Source organism: Oncorhynchus tshawytscha, linkage group LG15 (assembly GCF_018296145.1).
Source record: "Oncorhynchus tshawytscha isolate Ot180627B linkage group LG15, Otsh_v2.0, whole genome shotgun sequence".
NCBI lineage: Eukaryota > Metazoa > Chordata > Actinopteri > Salmoniformes > Salmonidae > Oncorhynchus > Oncorhynchus tshawytscha.
Genome location: NC_056443.1, coordinates 2858202 through 2879124, shown reverse-complemented (window position 1 = coordinate 2879124; position 20923 = coordinate 2858202). Strand labels below are relative to the sequence as shown.

General features: G+C 44.8%; 1 protein-coding gene across 3 annotated transcripts in view; it reads right to left on the bottom strand.

The window, feature by feature from the left end:
• Nucleotides 1-11700: 11700 nt before the first annotated feature.
• Nucleotides 11701-20923, bottom strand: part of LOC112264563 (GAS2-like protein 3) — a 28830-nt gene continuing 19607 nt past the window's right edge. For all 3 annotated transcript variants that reach the window (XM_042297921.1, XM_042297920.1, XM_024441241.2), the window contains exons 3-9: nt 18853-19030; nt 18493-18611; nt 18092-18233; nt 17381-17444; nt 16581-16722; nt 15877-15984; nt 11701-14392 (exon numbers count right to left, since the gene is read on the bottom strand). In XM_042297921.1, the coding sequence (XP_042153855.1) occupies nt 13130-14392; nt 15877-15984; nt 16581-16722; nt 17381-17444; nt 18092-18233; nt 18493-18611; nt 18853-19030 (2016 nt within the window). In that variant the 3' untranslated portion in view covers nt 11701-13129. The remainder of the gene's footprint in view (nt 14393-15876; nt 15985-16580; nt 16723-17380; nt 17445-18091; nt 18234-18492; nt 18612-18852; nt 19031-20923) is intronic.

Genomic DNA, 20923 nt, shown 5'->3' with positions numbered 1-20923 from the left:
GGCCATCCTCCAAAAGTCTATGGGATCCCATAGAAAATCTATGGAGGGAGCTGAAGGTTCGAGTTGCCAAACGTCAGCCTCGAAACCTTAATGACTTGGAGAAGATCTGCAAAGAGGAGTGGGACTACATCCCTCCTGAGATGTGTGCAAACCTGGTGGCCAACTACAAGAAACGTCTGACCTCTGTGATTGCCAACAAGGGTTTTGCCAAGTCATGTTTTGCAGAGGGGTCAAATACTTATTTCCTTCATCAAAATGCAAATCAATTTATAACATTTTTGACATGTGTTTTTCTGGATATTTTTGTTGTTATTCTGTCTCTCACTGTTCAAATAAACCTACCATTAAAATTATAGACTGATCATTTCTTTGTCAGTGGGCAAACGTACAAAATCAGCACTGGATCAAATACTTTTTTCCCTCACTGTATGTAAATGGGTAAAAAGAAAATGCCGACATTAAATATCTCTTTGAGCATGGTGAAGTTAAAAATTACACTTTGAATGGTTTATCTATACATCCAGTCACTACAAAGATACAGGCCTTCGTAACTCAGTTGCCGGAGAGGAAGGAAACTGCTCAGGAATTTTTCCATGAGGCCAATGATGACTTTAAAACAGTTACAGTTTAATGGCTGTGATAGGAGAACTCTGAGGATGGATCAACAACATTGTAGTTGCTCCACAACACTAACTTAAATTTCAGTGAAAATAAGGAAGCCTGTACAGAATAAAAATATTCCAAAACATGTATCCTGTTTGCAACAAGGCACTAAAGTAATACTGCAAAATAACGTGACAAAGCGATTATATTTTTTGTCCCGAAAAGAAGGTGTTATGTTTGGAGAAAATCCAATGCAACACATTACTGAGTACTGCACTTCATATTGTCAAGCATAGTGGTGGCTGCATCTTGTTATGGGTAAGTTTGTAATTGTTAAGGACTGGGGAGTTTTTCAGGATAAAAAAGAAACGGAATGGCGCTAAGCACAGGCAAAATCCTAGAAGAAAACCTGGTTCAGTCTGCTTTCCATGAGACACTGGGAGATGAATTCACCTTTCAGCAGGACAATAACCTAAAACACAAGGCCAAATATAAACTGGAGTTGCTTACCAAGAAGACAGTGAATGTTCCTGAGTGGGCAAGTTACAGTTTTGACTTAAATCTACTTGAAAATCTATGGCAAGACCTGAAAATGGTTGTCTCAATATCTAGCAATGATCAACAACAAATTTGACACAGCTTGAAGATTTTTTAAAAGAATAATGGGTAAATGTTGCACAATTCAGGTGTGGAAAGCTCTAAGAGACATACCCAGAAAGACTCACAGCTGTAATCGCTGCCAAAGGTGCTTCTACAAAGTATTGACTCAGGGGTGTGAATACTTGTGTAAATTAGATATTTCTGCATTTAATTTTCAATAAATGTGAAAAACATTCTGCAAACATGTTTTCAAGGCAATCATTTTTAATTCAGGCTGTAAAACAATAACATGTGGAATAAGTCAAGGGGTATGAATACTTTCTGAAGGCACTGTAAGTACATATCCTAACTTCAGTGATACAAGAGGAAATTTAGTGGAAAATGACCCTTGAGAAAATTTGGGTCAAATGTGACAGTTTATGGGGAAAATAAGTAATATTATTTGTGTAAAATAATATTTTGTGCAATATGTTTGAATTCTTGTTGTATGAAAAATATATATTTGTCTTTGACATTTTTCTGTCACAATTTTAGTCCTATTTCACCTCCAGTTCAAACCACCAGGAGGCCTGAGTGTACTGCATATAGAACCTTACAATTGGGAGTTTAAACACTTGAGTTGAGGCACAGGCATTTTGGCATTGATTGCCCTGGAGATTTGTTTCAGTTGGGTTGATTCAGACAGTCTGTTGTTTTACACTATGGAAGTTTGCAAGATTATTATATGGTTATCAGGGTCGTATTCATTAGGACATGCATACCATAACAAATGCGGATGGATTGAATCTCATCACTTTTAAGAAATGGCACTGGGTATTACATTTACATAACATTTGATTCGTTTAGCAGACAATCTTATTTTCAATTTACAGTTAGTGCACTCATCTTAAAGGGGTAATCTTCTACATCCATAGAAAATATGTAATTGCTACATCAATATTGGGACTTTTAAATTAATGATATGTACCTATTGCTCCTTGAAGAATATAATTTATACACTGAGTGTTCAAAACATTAGGAACATCTGCTCTTTCCATGACATACAGTGCCTTCAGAAAGTGTTCATAACCCTTCACTTATTCCACGTTGTTGTGTTAAATCCTGAATTCAAAATGGATTAAATATATTGTTTTTCTCACCCATCTACACACAATACCCCATAACTGGAAAACATATTTTCAGAAATTGTAGCTCCATTAGTTTTTAATCCTGAAAAACTCCCCCATCCGTAAGGATTACAAGCGTACCCATAACGTGATGCAGCAACCACTATGCTTGAAAATATTAATGGTGGTACTCAGTAATGTGTACCACTTTGTATTCAGGACAAAAATGTAATTGCTTTGCCACATTTCTTGCAGTATTACTTTAGTGCCTTGTTGCAAAGAGGATGCAGGTTTTGGAATATTTTTATTCTGTACAGGCTTCCTTCTTTTCACTGTAATTTAAGTTAGTATTGTGGAGTAACTACAATGTTGTTGATCCATCCTCAGAGTTCTCCTATCACAGCCATTAAACTGTAACTGTTTTAAAGTCACCATTGACCTCATGGTAAAATCCCTGAGTGGTTTCCTACCTCTCTGACAACTGAGTAAGGAAGGTCTGTATCTTTCTAATGACTGGGTGTATTGATACACCATCCAAAGTGTAATTTATAACTTCACCATGCTCAAAGGGATACTGAATATTTTTATTCTGTACAGGTTTCCTTCTTTTCACTCTGTCATTTAGTATTGGGAGGGTGCTCTAGCCAACAAACAGCAGAGACCTGAGGACACCATTCCAACCTGGAACTGAGCCAGATACAAATTCAATTAGCACTAAGGTGTGAAGTAAAAGGCCTTTGGGCCCAACAAGAGTCTTTGAAGCGTCCTCTGAAGCCCCCTCTTGCTGTTCAAAGACTTTTCTACAAGAAATCTGCCTCCAGAAATAAAAGCTTCTCCCAAGTGGGTGTGACACCTGCTCCCATTGCCTGCTGCACTGCTGCTTGGATTCCACCAGGCAATCTGTTCACCGTCTGCCCTGCCTGTCTCACCCTGTCTGGTACAGGTACCTCCATCACACTCACCCCTCTCTGTTCACCGTCTGCCCTGGCCTGTCTCCCCCTGTCTGGTACAGGTACCTCCATCACACTCACCCCTCTCTGTTCACCGTCTGCCCTGGCCTGTCTCCCCCTGTCTGGTACAGGTACCTCCATCACACTCACCCCTCTCTGTTCACCGTCTGCCCTGGCCTGTCTCACCATGTCTGGTACAGGTACCTCCATCACACTCACCCCTCTCTGTTCACCGTCTGCCCTGGCCTGTCTCATCATGTCTGGTACAGGTACCTCCATCACACTCACCCCTCTCTGTTCACCGTCTGCCTGGCCTGTCTCCCCCTGTCTGGTACAGGTACCTCCATCACACTCACCCCTCTCTGTTCACCGTCTGCCCTGGCCTGTCTCACCATGTCTGGTACAGGTACCTCCATCACACTCACCCCTCTCTGTTCACCGTCTGCCCTGGCCTGTCTCCCCCTGTCTGGTACAGGTACCTCCATCACACTCACCCCTCTCTGTTCACCGTCTGCCCTGGCCTGTCTCCCCCTGTCACAGGTACCTCCATCACACTCACCCCTCTCTGTTCACCGTCTGCCCTGGCCTGTCTCCCCCTGTCTGGTACAGGTACCTCCATCACACTCACCCCTCTCTGTTCACCGTCTGCCCTGGCCTGTCTCCCCCTGTCTGGTACAGGTACCTCCATCACACTCACCCCTCTCTGTTCACCGTCTGCCCTGGCCTGTCTCCCCCTGTCTGGTACAGGTACCTCCATCACACTCACCCCTCTCTGTTCACCGTCTGCCCTGGCCTGTCTCCCCTGTCTGGTACAGGTACCTCCATCACACTCACCCCTCTCTGTTCACCGTCTGCCCTGGCCTGTCTCCCCCTGTCTGGTACAGGTACCTCCATCACACTCACCCCTCTCTGTTCACCGTCTGCCCTGGCCTGTCTCCCCCTGTCTGGTACAGGTACCTCCATCACACTCACCCCTCTCTGTTCACCGTCTGCCCTGGCCTGTCTCCCCCTGTCTGGTACAGGTACCTCCATCACACTCACCCCTCTCTGTTCACCGTCTGCCCTGGCCTGTCTCCCCCTGTCTGGTACAGGTACCTCCATCACACTCACCCCTCTCTGTTCACCGTCTGCCCTGGCCTGTCTCCCCCTGTCTGGTACAGGTACCTCCATCACACTCACCCCTCTCTGTTCACCGTCTGCCCTGGCCTGTCTCCCCCTGTCTGGTACAGGTACCTCCATCACACTCTCCCGAGTTTTGCTCGCCTCCAGCACACAAGCACTGTTGGGGCGACTGACTTGAACTTACAATGGCCCCAAGTCGTTAAATATTTGTATTTTTTTCTTGTGCATTTTGCTATTTGCCTCATGACTCCTGCATACTTTGTTGACTACAAACTTTCTTTACCCAACCGTGGGACAGACTATGTTTGTTCCCACACTCGGGACTCTGACTCTCTACTGGTTACACAGACTTTTGGCCTCCCATCCTATTCTAACCACCACTCGCCGGCTTTGTATTCATGTTACCTGATGAAATTGCTGTACAATATGATCTTGTTGCAATCTGATGCACATTCAGATGTCATAAACCAGCACTGCAGATCTCTCCCTGTACTATGTCGTGCCTTGATTGTATTACTGTTGATGGTATCTGGAAATGTACATGTACACCCTGGCCCATCTATAGTTGCTAGCCCCAATTCTGACTTGTGCTCTGATATCTGCTTCACTGATTTCTGCTCTCATAAAAGCCTGGGTTTTCTGCACGTTAACACTAGAAGCTTATTACCTAAAATGGATCAATTGAAATTGTGGGTTCACAGCTCCAATCCAGATGTGTTTGTCATTACTGAGACATGGTTAAGGAAGAGTGTTTTGAATACTGATGTTAACGTTTCTGGTTATAACCTTTTTCGGCAAGACAGATCTTCCAAAGGTGGGGGAGTGTCGATCTTTACCAAGGATCACCTTCAGTGCTCAGTTGTCTCCATCAAGTCTGTCCCCAAACAATTTGATTTGCTGGTTTTAAGCATTAAACCTTCAAATAAACTCAGCAAAAAAAGAAACGTCCTCTCACTGTCAACTGCGTTTATTTTCAGCAAACTGTAAATATTTCTATGAACATAACAAGATTCAACAACTGAGACATAAACTGAACAAGTTCCACAGACATGTGACTACAATAAATTGAATAATGTGTCCCTGAACAAATGGGGGGCGGGGGTCAAAATCAGAAGTAACAGTCAGTATCTGGTGTGGCCACCAGCTGCATTAAGTACAGAAGTGCATCTCCTCCTCATGGACTGCACCAGATTTGCCAGTTCTTGCTGTGAGATGTTACCCACTCTTCCACCAAGGCACCTGCAAGTTCCCAGACATTTCTGGGGAGAATGGCCCTAGTTCTCACCCTCCGATCCAACAGGTCCCAGACGTGCTCAATGGGATTGAGATCCGGGCTCTTCACTGGCCACGGCAGAACACTGACATTCCTGTCCTGCAGGAAATCATGTACAGAACGAGCAGTATGGCTGGTGGCATTGTCATGCTGAAGGTTCATGTCAGCATGTACCTGCAGGAAGGGTACCACATGAGGGAGAAGGATGTCTTCCCTGTAAAGCACAGCGTTGAGATCGCCTGCAATGACAACAATTTCAGTCCGATGATGCTGTGACACATCGCCCCAGACCACCCTCCACCTCCAAATCGATCCAGAGTACAGGCCTCGGTGTAACGCTCATTCCTTCGACGATAAATGCGAATCCGACCATCACCCCTGGTGAGACGAGAAACCGTGAATCGTCAGTGAAGAGCAATTTTTGCCAGTCCTGTCTGGTCCAGCGATGGTGGGTTTGTGCCCATAGGTGACGTTGTTGCCGGTGATGTCTGGTGAGGACCTGCCTTACAACAGGCCTACAAGCCCTCAGTTCAGCCTCTCTCAGCCTATTGCAGACAGTCTGAGCACTGCTGGAGGGATTGTGCGTTCATGGTGTAACTTGGACAGTTGTTGTTGCCATCCTGTACCTGTCCCGCAGGTGTGATGTTCGGATGTACCAATCATGTGCAGGTGTTGTTGCACGTGATCTGCCACTGCAAGGACGATCAGATGTCCATCCTGTCTCCCTGTAGTGCTGTCTTAGCTGTCTCACAGTACGGACATTGCAATTTATTGCCCTGATTACCCTGCATCACATGCTCCTGCCATCATCACTCACACCTGCCCTCCCTCGTCACTCGCGTCAGTGTTATTGGACTCACTTATCACCTGTAATTTCCTCCCCTATATTTGTCAGTTCCCCAGCTCTGTTCCCCACTGCTGCATTGTATTGTTTTTGTCTTATGAATTTGTTTCTGACGCTGTTCCTGTCTCGTCTCTGTCCGTTATAATTAAATGTTTACTCCCCGTACCTGCTTCGTCTCAACAGCGTCATTCTGCCTGACAGAATGCAGCAACCAAACATACGAATCATTCAGAGGTACTGGCGTTCCAGTTGGAATGGTGGCAGCGACTCTGGGTCGCCACCGATGGAACCGGGGTGCCTAAGCCAGCCCGTCGGGCTCTCACGCCCTGGCTGGCTCGAGAGGTTTTCCTGGCTCGGTGGCTTCCCATCCCACGTCACACTCCACTCGATCATCGGGCTCTTCTTCTGTAGCGGGATCATCAGGCTCTCATTGCCTAAGCTTCGTCTCAACAGCGTCATTCCGCGTGACACAAGCATGGGAAACAGTGTTTAAACCCTTTGTTACGTTCCCCAGTTTCTGTGTTGTGGTTTTGTTTGTATGTGTGTGTGTTTCAGGATGGCTTCCTGGATTCCTCTAAGCAGCTGATTTTTTCGGCCCCATTGATTGGAGCTGACCCTGCCCTCTCATCAGAAACAGCTGTCTTCAATTACCAACTTCATCTGACGCTATAAAAGTCAGTGTTCTGTTGCTCAGAAGAGAGCTGATTGCTGAGAGATGAGGGGGATATCCTGAGTTGGTTGTTAGGAGAGAGATGATTAGTGTGTCCTGTGTTGGTTGAGTGAGAGAGCTGATTGGTTGTGTGTCAATAGGATGCAGTGGTTTGATTATTGAAATGGTTTGTTTTTTAGCTGCTTTTGTTCCCAGGCGGGAAGGGGAAGGCACCTTGGGAGTGCTTAGGCAGGAGGCCTGTGGGCATACATATACCCATAGTATATACTCTGTCTATGCACACTAGGTAAGACCTGGGCGGACCATCCCCTGTATTTTGGTTAGTGCTCCAGGTGGTATTAGTTAAGTAAGTAGGGGGTAGGCAGGGGAGGGGGCTTTGACATTTACTTTCTTGCTTTGGTTCTGTCCAGACCCTTTCCCCCAAATTTACCGCGTGAAGGAATAAATTCCCTGTAAATGCTCTGCCTTTTGTCATCCTTACTTGCACCTACAGTTCCATACCTCTTTCACTCCACGGGGAGTTGAGTTGTAGCAGGGTGTCACGTTCCCTCTTCCAAGAGGCGTATGTTACGTACGCCTCTAGGAAGAGGGAACGTGACACCCTGCTACAACTCAACTCCCCGCGGAGTGAAAGAGTTAAGATAGGAGAGGGGGCTTTGACATTTTCTTGCTTTGGTTCCGTTCAGTTGTGTTGTAGCAAGGTGTTGCGTTCCCTCTTCCTAGACGCGTGCGTAACACCTTTACAACGAGGACCTGTGAAGTTATTTGGATTTTTGCAAATTATCTTTGAAAGACAGGGTCCTGAAAAAGGGACGTTTCTTTTTTCGTTAAGTTTAGCTCTTTGTTGCTGGGTGCTTTTGTCCTCCATCAGCACCAGCCTGTACCCTACCTTCCCTAAGCTCTCTCCTGGCCCCTTACACTAAGTCTGAATTTGTCCTGCTAGGTGACCTAAACTGGGACATTCTTAATCCACCTGACCAACTCCTAAAGCAATGGGACTCCCTAAATCTTTCTCCGATTTTCACCAATCCCACAAGGTATGACTCCAAACACCCAGAAAAGGCGACTCTCCTCGATGTTATCCTCACAAATAATCCTGATCAGTCTGGTGTTTTCGGTAATGACCTTAGTGATCCCTGTTTTATAGCCTGTGTTCGTAATGGCTGCTCAGTGAAACGACCTGTCCTGATTTGTCATAGACGCTTGCTAAAAAACTTTAATGAGCAAGCCTTCCTTCATGAACTGGCCTCTGTAAAATGGTATAGAATCAGCTTGATTCCCTCTGTCGAAGACGCTTGGACCTTCTTTTTTGATATTTTCAGTGGTATTGTTAACACGCCCCCATAAAGAAAATGAGAATTATAAACAGGTTCAGCCCCTGGTTCGACCGTGATCTTACAGAGTTACTCCACCTCAGGAATTGCATTTGGCGAAAGGCTCGGCACATGCATACTCAAGCTGACTTATTTTTCATTCAGGCAAATGAGAAATAAGTGCACTCAGGCTATCCGGAAGACTTAAGGAGCAGTTCTCTCTCTCTGGGTCTAACCCCAAAAAGTTCTGGAAAACGGTTAAAGACCTGGAGAATAAACCCTCCTCCTCACAGCTGCCCATGTCTCTTAATGTTGATGATGTGGTTGTTACTGACAAGATGCACATGGCTGAGCTCTTGAATCACCACTTCATTAAGTCAGGATTCCTATTTGACTCAGCCATGCCTCTTTGCCTGTCCAACATTTCCTCATCTCCCACCCCTTCTAATGCAACTATCCCTGATGCTTCTCCCTCTTTTTCCTCTGCCCCAGTACAAAGTTTCTCCCTGCAGGCAGTCACTGAGTCTGAGGTGCTAAAGGAGCTCCTTAAACTTGACCCAAAATACCATCTGGGTCAAATGGTTTAGACCCTTTCTTCTTTAAGGTTGCTGCCCCTATCATTGCCAAGCCTATCTCCAACCTTTTTAACCTGTCTCTCCTTTCTGGGGAGGTTCCCATTGCTTGGAAGGCAGCCACAGTTCGTCCTTTATTTAAAGGGGGAGATCAAGCTGATCCTAACTGTTATAGGCCTATTTCTATTTTGCCCTGTTTATCAAAAGTGTTGGAAAAACTTGTCAATAATCAACTAACTGGCTTTCTTGATGTCTATAGTATTCTCTTGGGTATGCAATCTGGTTTCCGCTCAGGTTATGGATGTGTCACTGCAAACTTAAAGGTTTTCAATGATGTCACCATTGCCCTTGATTCTAAGCAATATTGTGCTTCTATTTTTATTGACTTGGCCAAAGCTTTTGATACGGTAGACCATTTCATTCTTGTGGGCCGGCTAAGGAGTATTGGTGTCTCTGAGTGGTCTTTGGCCTGGTTTGCTAACTACCTCTCTCAAAGAGTGCAGTGTATAAAGTCAGAAAATCTGCTGTCTCAGCCACTGCCTGTCACCAAGGGAGTACCCCAAGGCTCAATCCTAGGCCCCACGCTCTTCTCAATTTACATCAACAACATAGCTCAGTCAGTAGGAAGCTCTCTCATCCATTTATATGCACATGAGTCTTATACTCAGCTGGCCCCTCCCTGAATTTTGTGTGAAATGCTCTACAACAAAGCTTTCTTAGTGTCCAACAAGCTTTCTCTACCATTAACCTTGTTTTGAACACCTCCAAAACAAAGGTAATGTGGTTTGGTCAGAAGAATGCCCCTCTTCCCACAGGTGTTATTACTACCTCTGAGCATTTCGAGCTTGAGGTAGTCACCTCATACAAGTACTTGGGAGTATGGCTAGGCGGTGCACTGTCCTTCTCTCAGCACATATCAAAGCTGCAGGCTAAAGTTAAATCTAGACTTGGTTTCCTCTATCATAATCGCTCCTCTTTCACCCCAGCTGCCAAACTAACCCTGATTCAGATGACCATCCTACCCATGTTAGATTATGGAGACATAATTTATAGATTGGCAGGTAACGATGCCCTCGAGGGGCTCAACATTCTTTACCATTCGGCCATCAGATTTGCCGACACATCACTGCACTCTATACTCCTCTGTAAACTGGTCATCTCTGTATACCCATTGCAAGACCCACTGGTTGATGCTTATTTATTAAACCCTCTTAGGCCTTACTCCCCCCTAGCTGAGATATCTACTGCAGCCCTCACTTTATTAAACCCTCTTAGGCCTTACTCCCCCCTAGCTGAGATATCTACTGCAGCCCTCACTTTATTAAACCCTCTTAGGCCTTACTCCCCCTAGCTGAGATATCTACTGCAGCCCTCACTTTATTAAACCCTCTTAGGCCTTACTCCCCCTAGCTGAGATATCTACTGCAGCCCTCACTTTATTAAACCCTCTTAGGCCTTACTCCCCCCTAGCTGAGATATCTACTGCAGCCTTCATCCTCCACATACAACACACATTCTGTTAATGGTCCGCAAAGCACACACATCCCTGGGTCGCTCCTCTTTTCAGTTCGCTGCAGCTAGGGACTGGAACGAGCTGCAACAAACACACAAACTGGACAGTTTTATCTCAATCGCTTCATTCAAAGACTCAATCATGGACACTCTTACTGACAGTTGTGGCTGCTTTGTGTGATGTATTGTTGTCTCTACCTTCTTGGCCTTTGTGCTGCTGTCTGTGCCCAATAATGTGTGTACCATGTTTTGTGCCGCTACCATGTTGTGTTGCTACAATGTTATGTTGTTTTGCTACCATGTTGTTGTCACGTGTTGCTGCCTTGCTATGTTGTCTTAGGTCTCTCTTTATGTAGTGTTGTCTCTCTTGTTGTGATGTGTATTTTTAATCCCAGGCCTCCGTCCCCGCAGGAAGCCTTTGGTAGGTCGTCATTGTAAGTAAGAATTTGATCTTAACTGACTTGCCTAGTTAAATAAAGGTTAAATAAATAGAATAAAATAAAAAATTGTGGAGTAACTATAATATTGTTGATCCATCCTCAGAGATGGAGAAGAGGTAGTCATTCAAATATCATGTTAAATGCTATTATTGTACACAGAGTCCATGCAACTTGTGACTTTTTAAGCACATTTTTACTCCTGAACCTATTTAAGCTTGCCATAACAAAGAGGTTGAATACTTATTGACTCAAGACATTTCAGGTTCAGTTAAAACATAATTCCACTTTGACATCATGGGGTATTGCTTCTAGGCCAGTTACAAAATATCTATATTTAATCAATTTTAAATTCAGGCTGTAATGCAAGTCTCCCTCAACAAATTATATTTAAAAACAAGTTTTATTAGATATAATTACTGGGAATAAATATAGTGTCATAACACATTGTACACAGAGACATCTAGAGCAGGGAACTTTAACCTTTTCATGCCTTTTCATATTCTAGGCCAAGCAACACTACTGTGCCAGCCTGGTTACACATCCATTGTAGTTGCTAAAACTGCTGGAAAGGACCATGTGAAAGCCAGCTCCGTACGGTTAGGGTTAGCACAACAGTGTGAAAAGGGTATGAGTATGCTTAGTTCCTGGAAGTCAATATCAATACCATTTCCACTGACTTCAAATGTTACTGTCAATTATAAAGCACAGACATGTTTTGCAGGAAGTCTGCCAACGTTTGGCCTTTTATTGGACAATGTAACAAAGGTAGATCAGACAACACAAATCAACAGAATCAACATCCAAAGTGACAAACGCACCAAGAGGTTTTCATAAAGTGCTGACCAAGAAAACAGACAAAGTAACTTAGACATGAAAACCACATAGAAAAGTAAAAATATGATCAATGAAAAGACTCAGATGACAAAACAAATTAAAATCTACCTCACGATAACCTTCGCCTCTGGAAAATGATTAATGGCTTTGCTTGTCCCTTGGTTGCCATCGCCTCTACGAGTTCAAAGGCCGTGTAACAGGCATATTATCAGTAGTAATTCATTTGAGATTTGACCATGTAATAAAAAAATACAAAATAAAAATTTTAAAAAACTCGGTCCGAGCGCTTGTACTTTGTGCAATTTTCATTTGTAAAAAAATATTAAAACCCTAGTTTCTAGTACATTCTAACACCACTCAGCAAGAGTCATTTCTAAAGGCACACGAGAAACATTCCAACAGTGCTTAATTTGACCTCTAAAATGGAAAACACCCCATCATCATCATCCAGTCTGTGACAAAGTAAAAAAAAATGTCTATATTCAATCAAACCTCCATCAATAAAAAGCTTATCCACACCGAGGACAAACATTCAGTCCAGTTATATTTCCTGTCAAAAAGTTGGTTACAATAACCTGCTTTGTAATGAATAATTAACATTTTCAAAGTGTGCTGCCTTAGTTAGCTCTGCTTTGCACAGAAATGACCCTTTCTGAAAAGAAAATGCCAATGTTTAAAAAGTATAACTTTTATATGCAGAGAAAAATATGTATCAGATCAGATGGACAAAGATGGAGCCCTCTGTAGAGAACCTCAAGACATACGAATAGATGTTAGAAAGCTTTCAAACACTCAAAATTATAGAAAAAGGATAAGAAAACAAAAGGCTGTTGATGGGATGTTGGTTTACAACGTTTCCATTGAGTGTTTCGGTGTTAGGCTTAAGACTGAATTGAGCTGACCTCAGATAAAATCAGTATCATTCACTTCTCAACCCATTCAAAGACAGCATAAAAACTTACTTATTGTCAAATGCTATTGAAGCATGAACTTTTGACAACAGGACAATTAAATGAGACAAAGTAAGTAACATTAAAAAAAATCTGACCAACTGAGAAACAAATGTAAAAATGGGAGCGGTGCAAATGGCGTTTTGAAAGTTAAACACTAGCTTGTGTGTTGACAGTTGCTGCATCTATACCCGGTTGGGTATATATTTGTGTGGACATTGGTGTTCTGCTGAATCCTGGTTGGGGACTTATTCAGACAAATACCGTGATGGAAGCACTAATGTTCAGTAGGACAGTACAGTCCTTCCCCGTCACATTACTATGTCCCCCAACTACGTTCTCACGTCTTCTGATGCCTTCTGCCGTTCATTTCAAAATAAGGGTCCTCGCTTTTGTTCTTGAGTTGGGTCTTCTTCGTGAGAGCAGTGTTCTTTTGGGAAGGGAGGGCTTTGATGTTGGGGCTGGTATTTTGGGGGGCCGTTTTGGTGGGCACCGGTTTGAGAGAGGGGGTGATGGCAGAGGGCGCTTGCCTCCGTACTGCCCTCTGGGCAGTTGGTACCATTCTCTGGTTGGTCTTGCCAACAGTGGTAGAGCCACTAGGGACCCCATGTAACCGCCCAGTGGTGCCGCCACATAGAGGCACAACCACTTTGGGGACGGCCCTGGTTTGGGCCTGGCTTTTGGCTGTGGTGTCTTTGCTCTTCGGGAGTGAGATGGTGGATTTGGGCAGGGCTGTTGTGGCAGTCCTGGGGGTAGGGGTTAGTGTCCTGGTGGGTTGGGCCGTTGCCGGCCTGGGTGTTTGCACAGTCACACGGGGGGTTGGACGGACCCGTCTGGCAGCATCCGGACGAAGGCGCGAGGCCGGGGAGGCGGGCCGCCTCTGAGACAGGCGGCGTTGAGTGGCGCCGGTTGGGGGTCGGCCCTCTTTCTGGAAGGGGACCCTCGATGGGGCTGTGGCGGGGCGTGGCACTGTGATGGAGGTGTGGGTGGATGGAGTGGAGGAGGGTTTAGGAAATTTACAGGAGGGCTCGGGGCACACAGGGCTACGAGGCTGGGAGAGGGCGCCGCGAGGGGACGGCCTGAGCTTCAGCTTGGGGGCAGAAGGAGCCACAGCTGGGGAAGAAGAGGAATGGAGCAGTGGTGCCGTCTGCTGGCTCTTGCCACTGTGAATGGAAGGGCTTGGGCCCTGCGGCGAAGACAGGGTGGGTGACACAGCAGCCACCTTCTTGGGGATTGGCAAGGGCTTCTGGGTGGGCTTCTTGGGGGAGGGAAGGGGCATCTGCAGGATCTTTTTGGGTGCTGCGGCTGCTTTCCTGGGCAGAGTAGGGGTCGAGACGGGGGTGCAGGTGGCTTTTGAGGCCGAACCAGAGGAAGACGAGGAGGAAGATGAGGGGATGAGGTTGACTGCAGCGAGAGGGTCCATGTCAGGTGGAGGGGCTGCTGCTGCAGAGCCGTGGACCAGTGGACCCTTCTGGTATGCCAGGATCTTCTGCTCCAGAGTGGTGAACTGGAGCACCCGGCCAGGGTCGTACTTGAGCAGGAAACCCCTTAGGGTGTCCCAGCCACCCCCCACACGCACCATCACATGCTTCCCATGCAGCATCTACCACAGTGAGAGCGAGGGAGAGACAGGGATAAATGTGAGACATTGCAGTTAGTCTCTTTAAAGGGTTAACATGGATATTTTTTACTTAACTATTCTTCGAGACCCGCATCTACACTCACTCCTACTACTTACCACCCACTACTCACTCCTACTCCCATCACTACTCACTCCTACTACCACCACCAACTAATATCTACAGTGCTGCCAACTACTATCTACAGCCAACATCTATTTTCCAGCTGCTGTTTGTTGGAAGTGTTAACGCTGTACCTTGGCCAATAAGGGTGTAATCCCTCCTGTAGGTCCAGTACTAATGAGATCCACTCTGCTTCCCTAATGAGCTTAGGGAGTGATCTGCTGCTGTGTGGAAACGTGAGACAGACCTCTCCTCCTTCCTTCCTTTATCCTACACCGCTGCTTTTTACACTTGGCACGGTTTTTTACTTTCCAGTTATATAAGCATTTTATCAGCCTTAAATACCCAACATCGGTACTAAGCTTACTTTTCCAAAATGTCTTCGTCTCAAGTCTACAGAACTATCTTGTAGGTTGGTCTCCAGTCTACAGGACCATCTAGTCTATATAGCAGGTTGGTCTCAAGTCTACAGGACTGTCTATATAGTAGGGTTGGTCTCAAGTCTACAGGAATATCTAGTTTATATAATAGGTTGGTCTCAAGTCTACAGGACTGTCTATATAGTAGGGTTGGTCTCAAGTCTACAGGAATATCTAGTTTATATAATAGGTTGGTCTCAAGTCTACAGGACTGTCTATATAGTAGGGTTGGTCTCAAGTCTACAGGAATATCTAGTTTATATAATAGGTTGGTCTCAAGTCTACAGGACTGTCTATATAGTAGGGTTGGTCTCAAGTCTACAGGAATATCTAGTTTATATAATAGGTTGGTCTCAAGTCTACAGGACTGTCTATATAGTAGGGTTGGTCTCAAGTCTACAGGAATATCTAGTCTATATAATAGGTTGGTCTCAAGTCTACAGGACTGTCTATATAGTAGGGTTGGTCTCAAGTCTACAGGAATATCTAGTCTATATAATAGGTTGGTCTCAAGTCTACAGGAATATCTAGTCTATATAATAGGTTGGTCTCAAGTCTACAGGAATATCTAGTCTATATAATAGGTTGGTCTCAAGTCTACAGGACTATCCAGTCTATAGTATGTGAAGGTATAAAAGGACCAGACAAGTACTGACCATAGAATTAAATCATGTGTAGTAATTTAATTTATACGGTGCTGACACAGCCAAACGTGTGCCAGGCACCGAGACTGAACCTTTGGATTAGTGGCCAGGTAATGAATGAGGTTACGGTAGAGAGATGTTTCCTGGTCTCTTGGCAGAGGACAGAAAAGGTGTGTCACTAGCTACAGGTCTAATGCTCACTTAGCAGTGGAATTGACCCCAACACTGGTGTTCAATATTTGGGAGTGTTCAGTGTGTCACTATACAGTGTGTGCTGCTCACCCGGATGAAGAGGGTCTTGTCTCCCAGCCTGTAACGGCCCTCTGACAGGTATTCAATAGATACTCTCTGGGAGCAGTTACACGGAGGCTCGTCCGTCAGATGTTGCTCCTGTAACACAGAGGGAGAATTAACATGGGCCTATAGAGTCCTGGCTAAGGAAGTAAGAACATGAGAAAGAAATGTTCTAAAACATTGAGAAACCCTGTTTCATTAACCCATCGCCTAAGGATAAAACAGAGTTGCTAACAGGAAAACTCAATGAACCGATGAACTCAACTGAACCAATTTTAAGTTGCAAAGACTTGAAAAGGCTATAGAACAGCATTCAGTAGCAGCCTCTGAATACTGTAGTTTAAGAGGACCGCTTTGGCAAACACACTAATCAAAGGCTAAGTGTCATGCAGCTTAGGCTGTGGACACAGGAAGCGTCATGATGTCCGTTGATGTTGTGACTGCGCTGCATTGGTGCCACAGGCTACAGAGTCACATGACCCCGGATGGATGGAGCATCACAAGGACCATAATGACTCATACAGCCTTGAGCAGCGAGGCTAGAGCCACTGCTGCATCCATTTTGGATCTGATGAACTGGGTCACCAACTAACTATTTTAATAGAACAAGAGATGAGACGAAAGTGGAGTCGAGACCCTATTTAGTCAGTACAAATTTGACAATAGCAGTTTTAACTCCTGGAGTGACTTACCCCAGGCTGGTAGAGGCCCCCATGCTGGCAGCACACAGTGAAGGTTTTGACTGCAGTAGCAGGCTCTGTCGTCTTCAGCAGGGTCTCCTCCAGCTCAATCTCCTTCTCCAGTTTCACCAGCACCGGAGGCTCCACCCCATACCTATGGAGAAAAACAGATCAGTTCAGTGCTCTAAAAGGACTGTTAGGAATGGAAAAAAAGATGCCACACATATTCATTTTTGCTGCATTGTCCATCTTTCTACCCTAACATACCACATTGCATAACTACAGGATCAGTGAAAGGTCAAAACAAAACGTGGTGGTCATGTTCTAGAATGATCTCATCTTACATTTGTCACAGTGCAGCACCTACAGCACACAGTGCCAGTCAAAAGTTTGGACACACCTACACATTCAAGGGTTGTAATGTATCAAACACCAAGGGCAACGTAGTAATGTATTAATCAACTCCTAGGTAATTAACTCCAAGGATAATGTAGTAATGTTACAAGAGTGGAATGGATTAGACCCTACCTCAACTGTACAACCATGGTTCTACTCCACTGATTACACAAGACTGAATGGGTTTTGGTTTGATTGATATACCTGTGATACCTGTCACAGTGCAACACCTACAGCACATACAGTGCCAGTCAAAAGTTTGGACACACCTACACATTCAAGGGTTTTTCTTTATTTTTTACATTGTAGAATATTAGTGAAGACATCAAAACTATGAAATAACACATGAAATCACTGTAGGCGTGTCCAAACTTTGACTGGTACTGTACATCATCTATCAACCAAGGGAAACTTACTTGGAGACGATGCGGCCGATTTCTAGCAGACACAGACACACCTGCCGGGGATCCTTGTGCAGAACTGCAAGACAGAGAAAATACATACTGTAGAGAGACGACATGGTTGTATAGTACAGCAGCAGTGTCACAAACCCATTACTTATAATGAGAAGGTGTCCACATAAAGAACTTATGTTAATCGCTCTCTATGGTGGATCCTATTATGTCATTAAGGAGGATGGCTTAAACAAAAGCCAGACAATGGCTGCAGTGGAGGCATCTGCTCCGTTCAGTCATTAAAGGCTTACAACTCAGCCCATGTTCCTTTGAACCGATTAAGCTAAGAAGCCATTAATCAACTCCAAGGGTAATGTTGTAATGTATCAAACACGAAGGGCAACGTAGTAATGTATTAATCAACTCCTAGGTAATTAACTCCAAGGATAATGTAGTAATGTTTAATGAGTGGTGGGATGGAATGGAGTTGGACCCTACCTCAACTGTACAACCATGGTTCTGCTCCACTGATTACACAAGACTGAAAGGGTTTTGGTTTGATTGATACCTGTGGACATTCGTGCTAGAATGCTAAGCTAACTAGAGGCTGCCGAGAAAAAAATAACCCAAATATGCACTTCAAAACTATCTGGAGCGATGGCCGTTTGTGATTAGCTCCTACTTGCTGTGTCTACTGGTCAGTACAGCCTCCTCACCAACTAAAACACCTACCCAGGCCCTCCGATTCAAACAGGTACGTCTCCTCCACGCCGATGTGGCGACACCAGCCCAGGAAGTTGGCAGTGTTGTCGCGGGCGAAAAAGGACCCTGGAGAGGCATTGCACTTACATGCCACCTTCTTCATGGGAAACAACTGCAGGGAAAGTCATTCAAAAAGCTTTAAAAAATTAACCACACATGCATTGGCATCACAGTTGACATATGACCATTCTTGGTTAGGTAATATTTTCAAATGGACAGAAAAACAAATAATTTCAGAACCAAACACACCAACTCTTTTCAGATGGGAAACAGACCACCAACTCAAACTACCCTATCCTTACCACTCTCCCCACTCCCCTACTTTTCCTTAATATCCTGTTCCCACCGCCATTCCTCTCATCACAGCTCACCTTGCCCATATCCGAGGCCCTGCTCTGAGAGATCCTGCTCTGCAGAGCTCCAATTAGCCGACACAGCTTCACACCGTTGTTCAGCTCCGCCATGAAGCTCTCCGCTCTCACCTCCTCTCCTGTGTATCAGAGACAGAGAGGAAAATATTAGCATGAGTATGTTAGTGTGTATTGTTGGGAGTGAGGGGTGAATGACAGGGCAAGACATTTAAGGCCAAATTATTAACAAAAAAAGGAAGAATTCTAGGCTGCACATCCAACAAACTTCCATTGCCAGGTTCAGAGTACAAATAATGCCACACGAACAAGACAACGACACACTTTTTGAATTATTTTCCCCCATGGCCCTCCTGGTCTTACCCAGCATCCCGGTGAGCCAGATGGCCAGGTCCTCCTGCATGGGTACCAGTGTGGCTTCGTGGCGCACGGCCAGCCACTGGTCATACTGGAAGACATCGGCTAAGCCCGGCCCATAGCGCAGCGTCAATGGGCTGCGTGGACTCTGCAGGGGCGTGTCAAACTTCTCCCCGAACCACATCTGCAGGGGGGATATAGAAAAAATACATTGAGTGACAAACTACCACCAGCTGGTGTCGTTACTATGGGAAGAGGGCAGAAAAAGGTTTTGGGGGCTGACAATTAAATCTTCCGAGCATATCGCTTACATTCATCCGTCATTCAACCCTTCCATTATATTACAAGTGGTGTCTGCCTGGCTAAGGAAATGTGTCATATTTTCAGGATGGATTCCAGCACTGTAGTGATTGTATCCAAATGCTCGTAGACTAAAGGAGCTGCACGGATCACTGGAAGTGGGTTTAGACACGGCTGGCAGTGGGATAGACCAGGGGGAGAAATCCGAAATCCTTCACTCACACAGGCTACTAGAACTCAGCCCCTGGCACACAGACCGCGCCTTCGTCAGGACAAGAATAACATGATTCAAGCATATCAATTTTCAAACATGTTGATATTCATCAGTATACAATTTCGACATTTGGACAAAAAAATAATCCAGCTACACTAATTAGATTGAAGTGGAAATAGACAGAGGAAAGGTTGCCTTGGAGATTGAGCAGGGTTTTGTAGGACTCTAAAATGGAAGAAGAATAGAAATAGGATATTGTCGAGACAACCAAGTACTCTGAGACGGCCTACTAGATGTCTGCGGTGACATTCCACTCGCAGTGAGGGAAAGGAAATCAGCTGAGGGGAGGAGAATGCCTGGAGGCTGGAACAAGCCTTGTATCCTACAGTCACATCAGATCAACCTCCAATCATACACACAGCTGACAGTATATCCGCTATCGCTTCCTCTCTCCCACACCCTCATTGGTATATCATGATTGAGACTTTCCCTGGGTTTAGCCTCACAGAAAGGCCTCGTTTGTTCTTTGGGAGTTTTTCCATGACCCCATTTGAATGACTCCCAAACTTCAGTGGGGGAAGAGAATGGGGGTGAGTCAAGTTATCACTGCTGGAGATATCAGATGTCACAGAAAACATCCCAGACTGACGAGAGTATGAGAGAGAAAGAAAATATGAGAGAGGAGGAGGGTATGAGAGAGGGAGAACGAGAGCAAGTAGGTGTGAGATAGAAAGAGTGAGCGTAAATGGCCCTGCTCAGTAGAAAGTATTTCAAATTCTGTCTGGTTCTCAAAAAGAGATACATTTAATTAATACAGAAATAAGAAGAAAACTCCTCCTCCCCAACCCCCTCTCCCTTACATAACTGTGTTCTAAGGATAAAGTGCCTGGCTGGTGCTCTGGGCAAGGCAACCCCACAACATATGTTGTTTTCCGTCTTACTCGTACCAAATATAGCTAATTAGAGAAAAGGCGACGAGGAGGGGAGTGTTTGAGTTACATAAACATGTGGAGATTAACACCATACCATTGGGGATTACCCGTGGTGACCTCTCCAGCATCACCTGACTGGATGCAGGTTTCACAGAAATGAAAGCTTTAGTAGCCCTCACGTGGGCTTATTGTAGTTAGACATCAATTCAACTGATCCTTTATGGTAGTACTTGTGCAGTAGAAAACCTACCACCTTTCTTGTGTCCAAATAAAATTGCTAAATGGTTTTGGGTACTGTGAAAACTTTAGACTCCTCCCAAGTACATGTTTAGTTTTCAGAATAAGGGTGTAGGGGTAGCCTGTGTACAGGCAAGTAGACTAATTGTGGAAACAAATACCGCCTATTCCTGGTAAATCTAGCACATAACAGAGGGAGATTGTAAGAGTTTTAACCATTGGACTTTAGAGCTCCCTCTTAATGGAACATAGTTAGGAAAGGGATTTAAAAACAGCAAATCTACATTCCTAACGCGTTCTTAATGAAGCCACCAAATATCCATTCAGGATGATGTGGATCGCATATATGTACACATACTAGGCCTCTTGATTGCATGTTGGTGTGATCACAAGA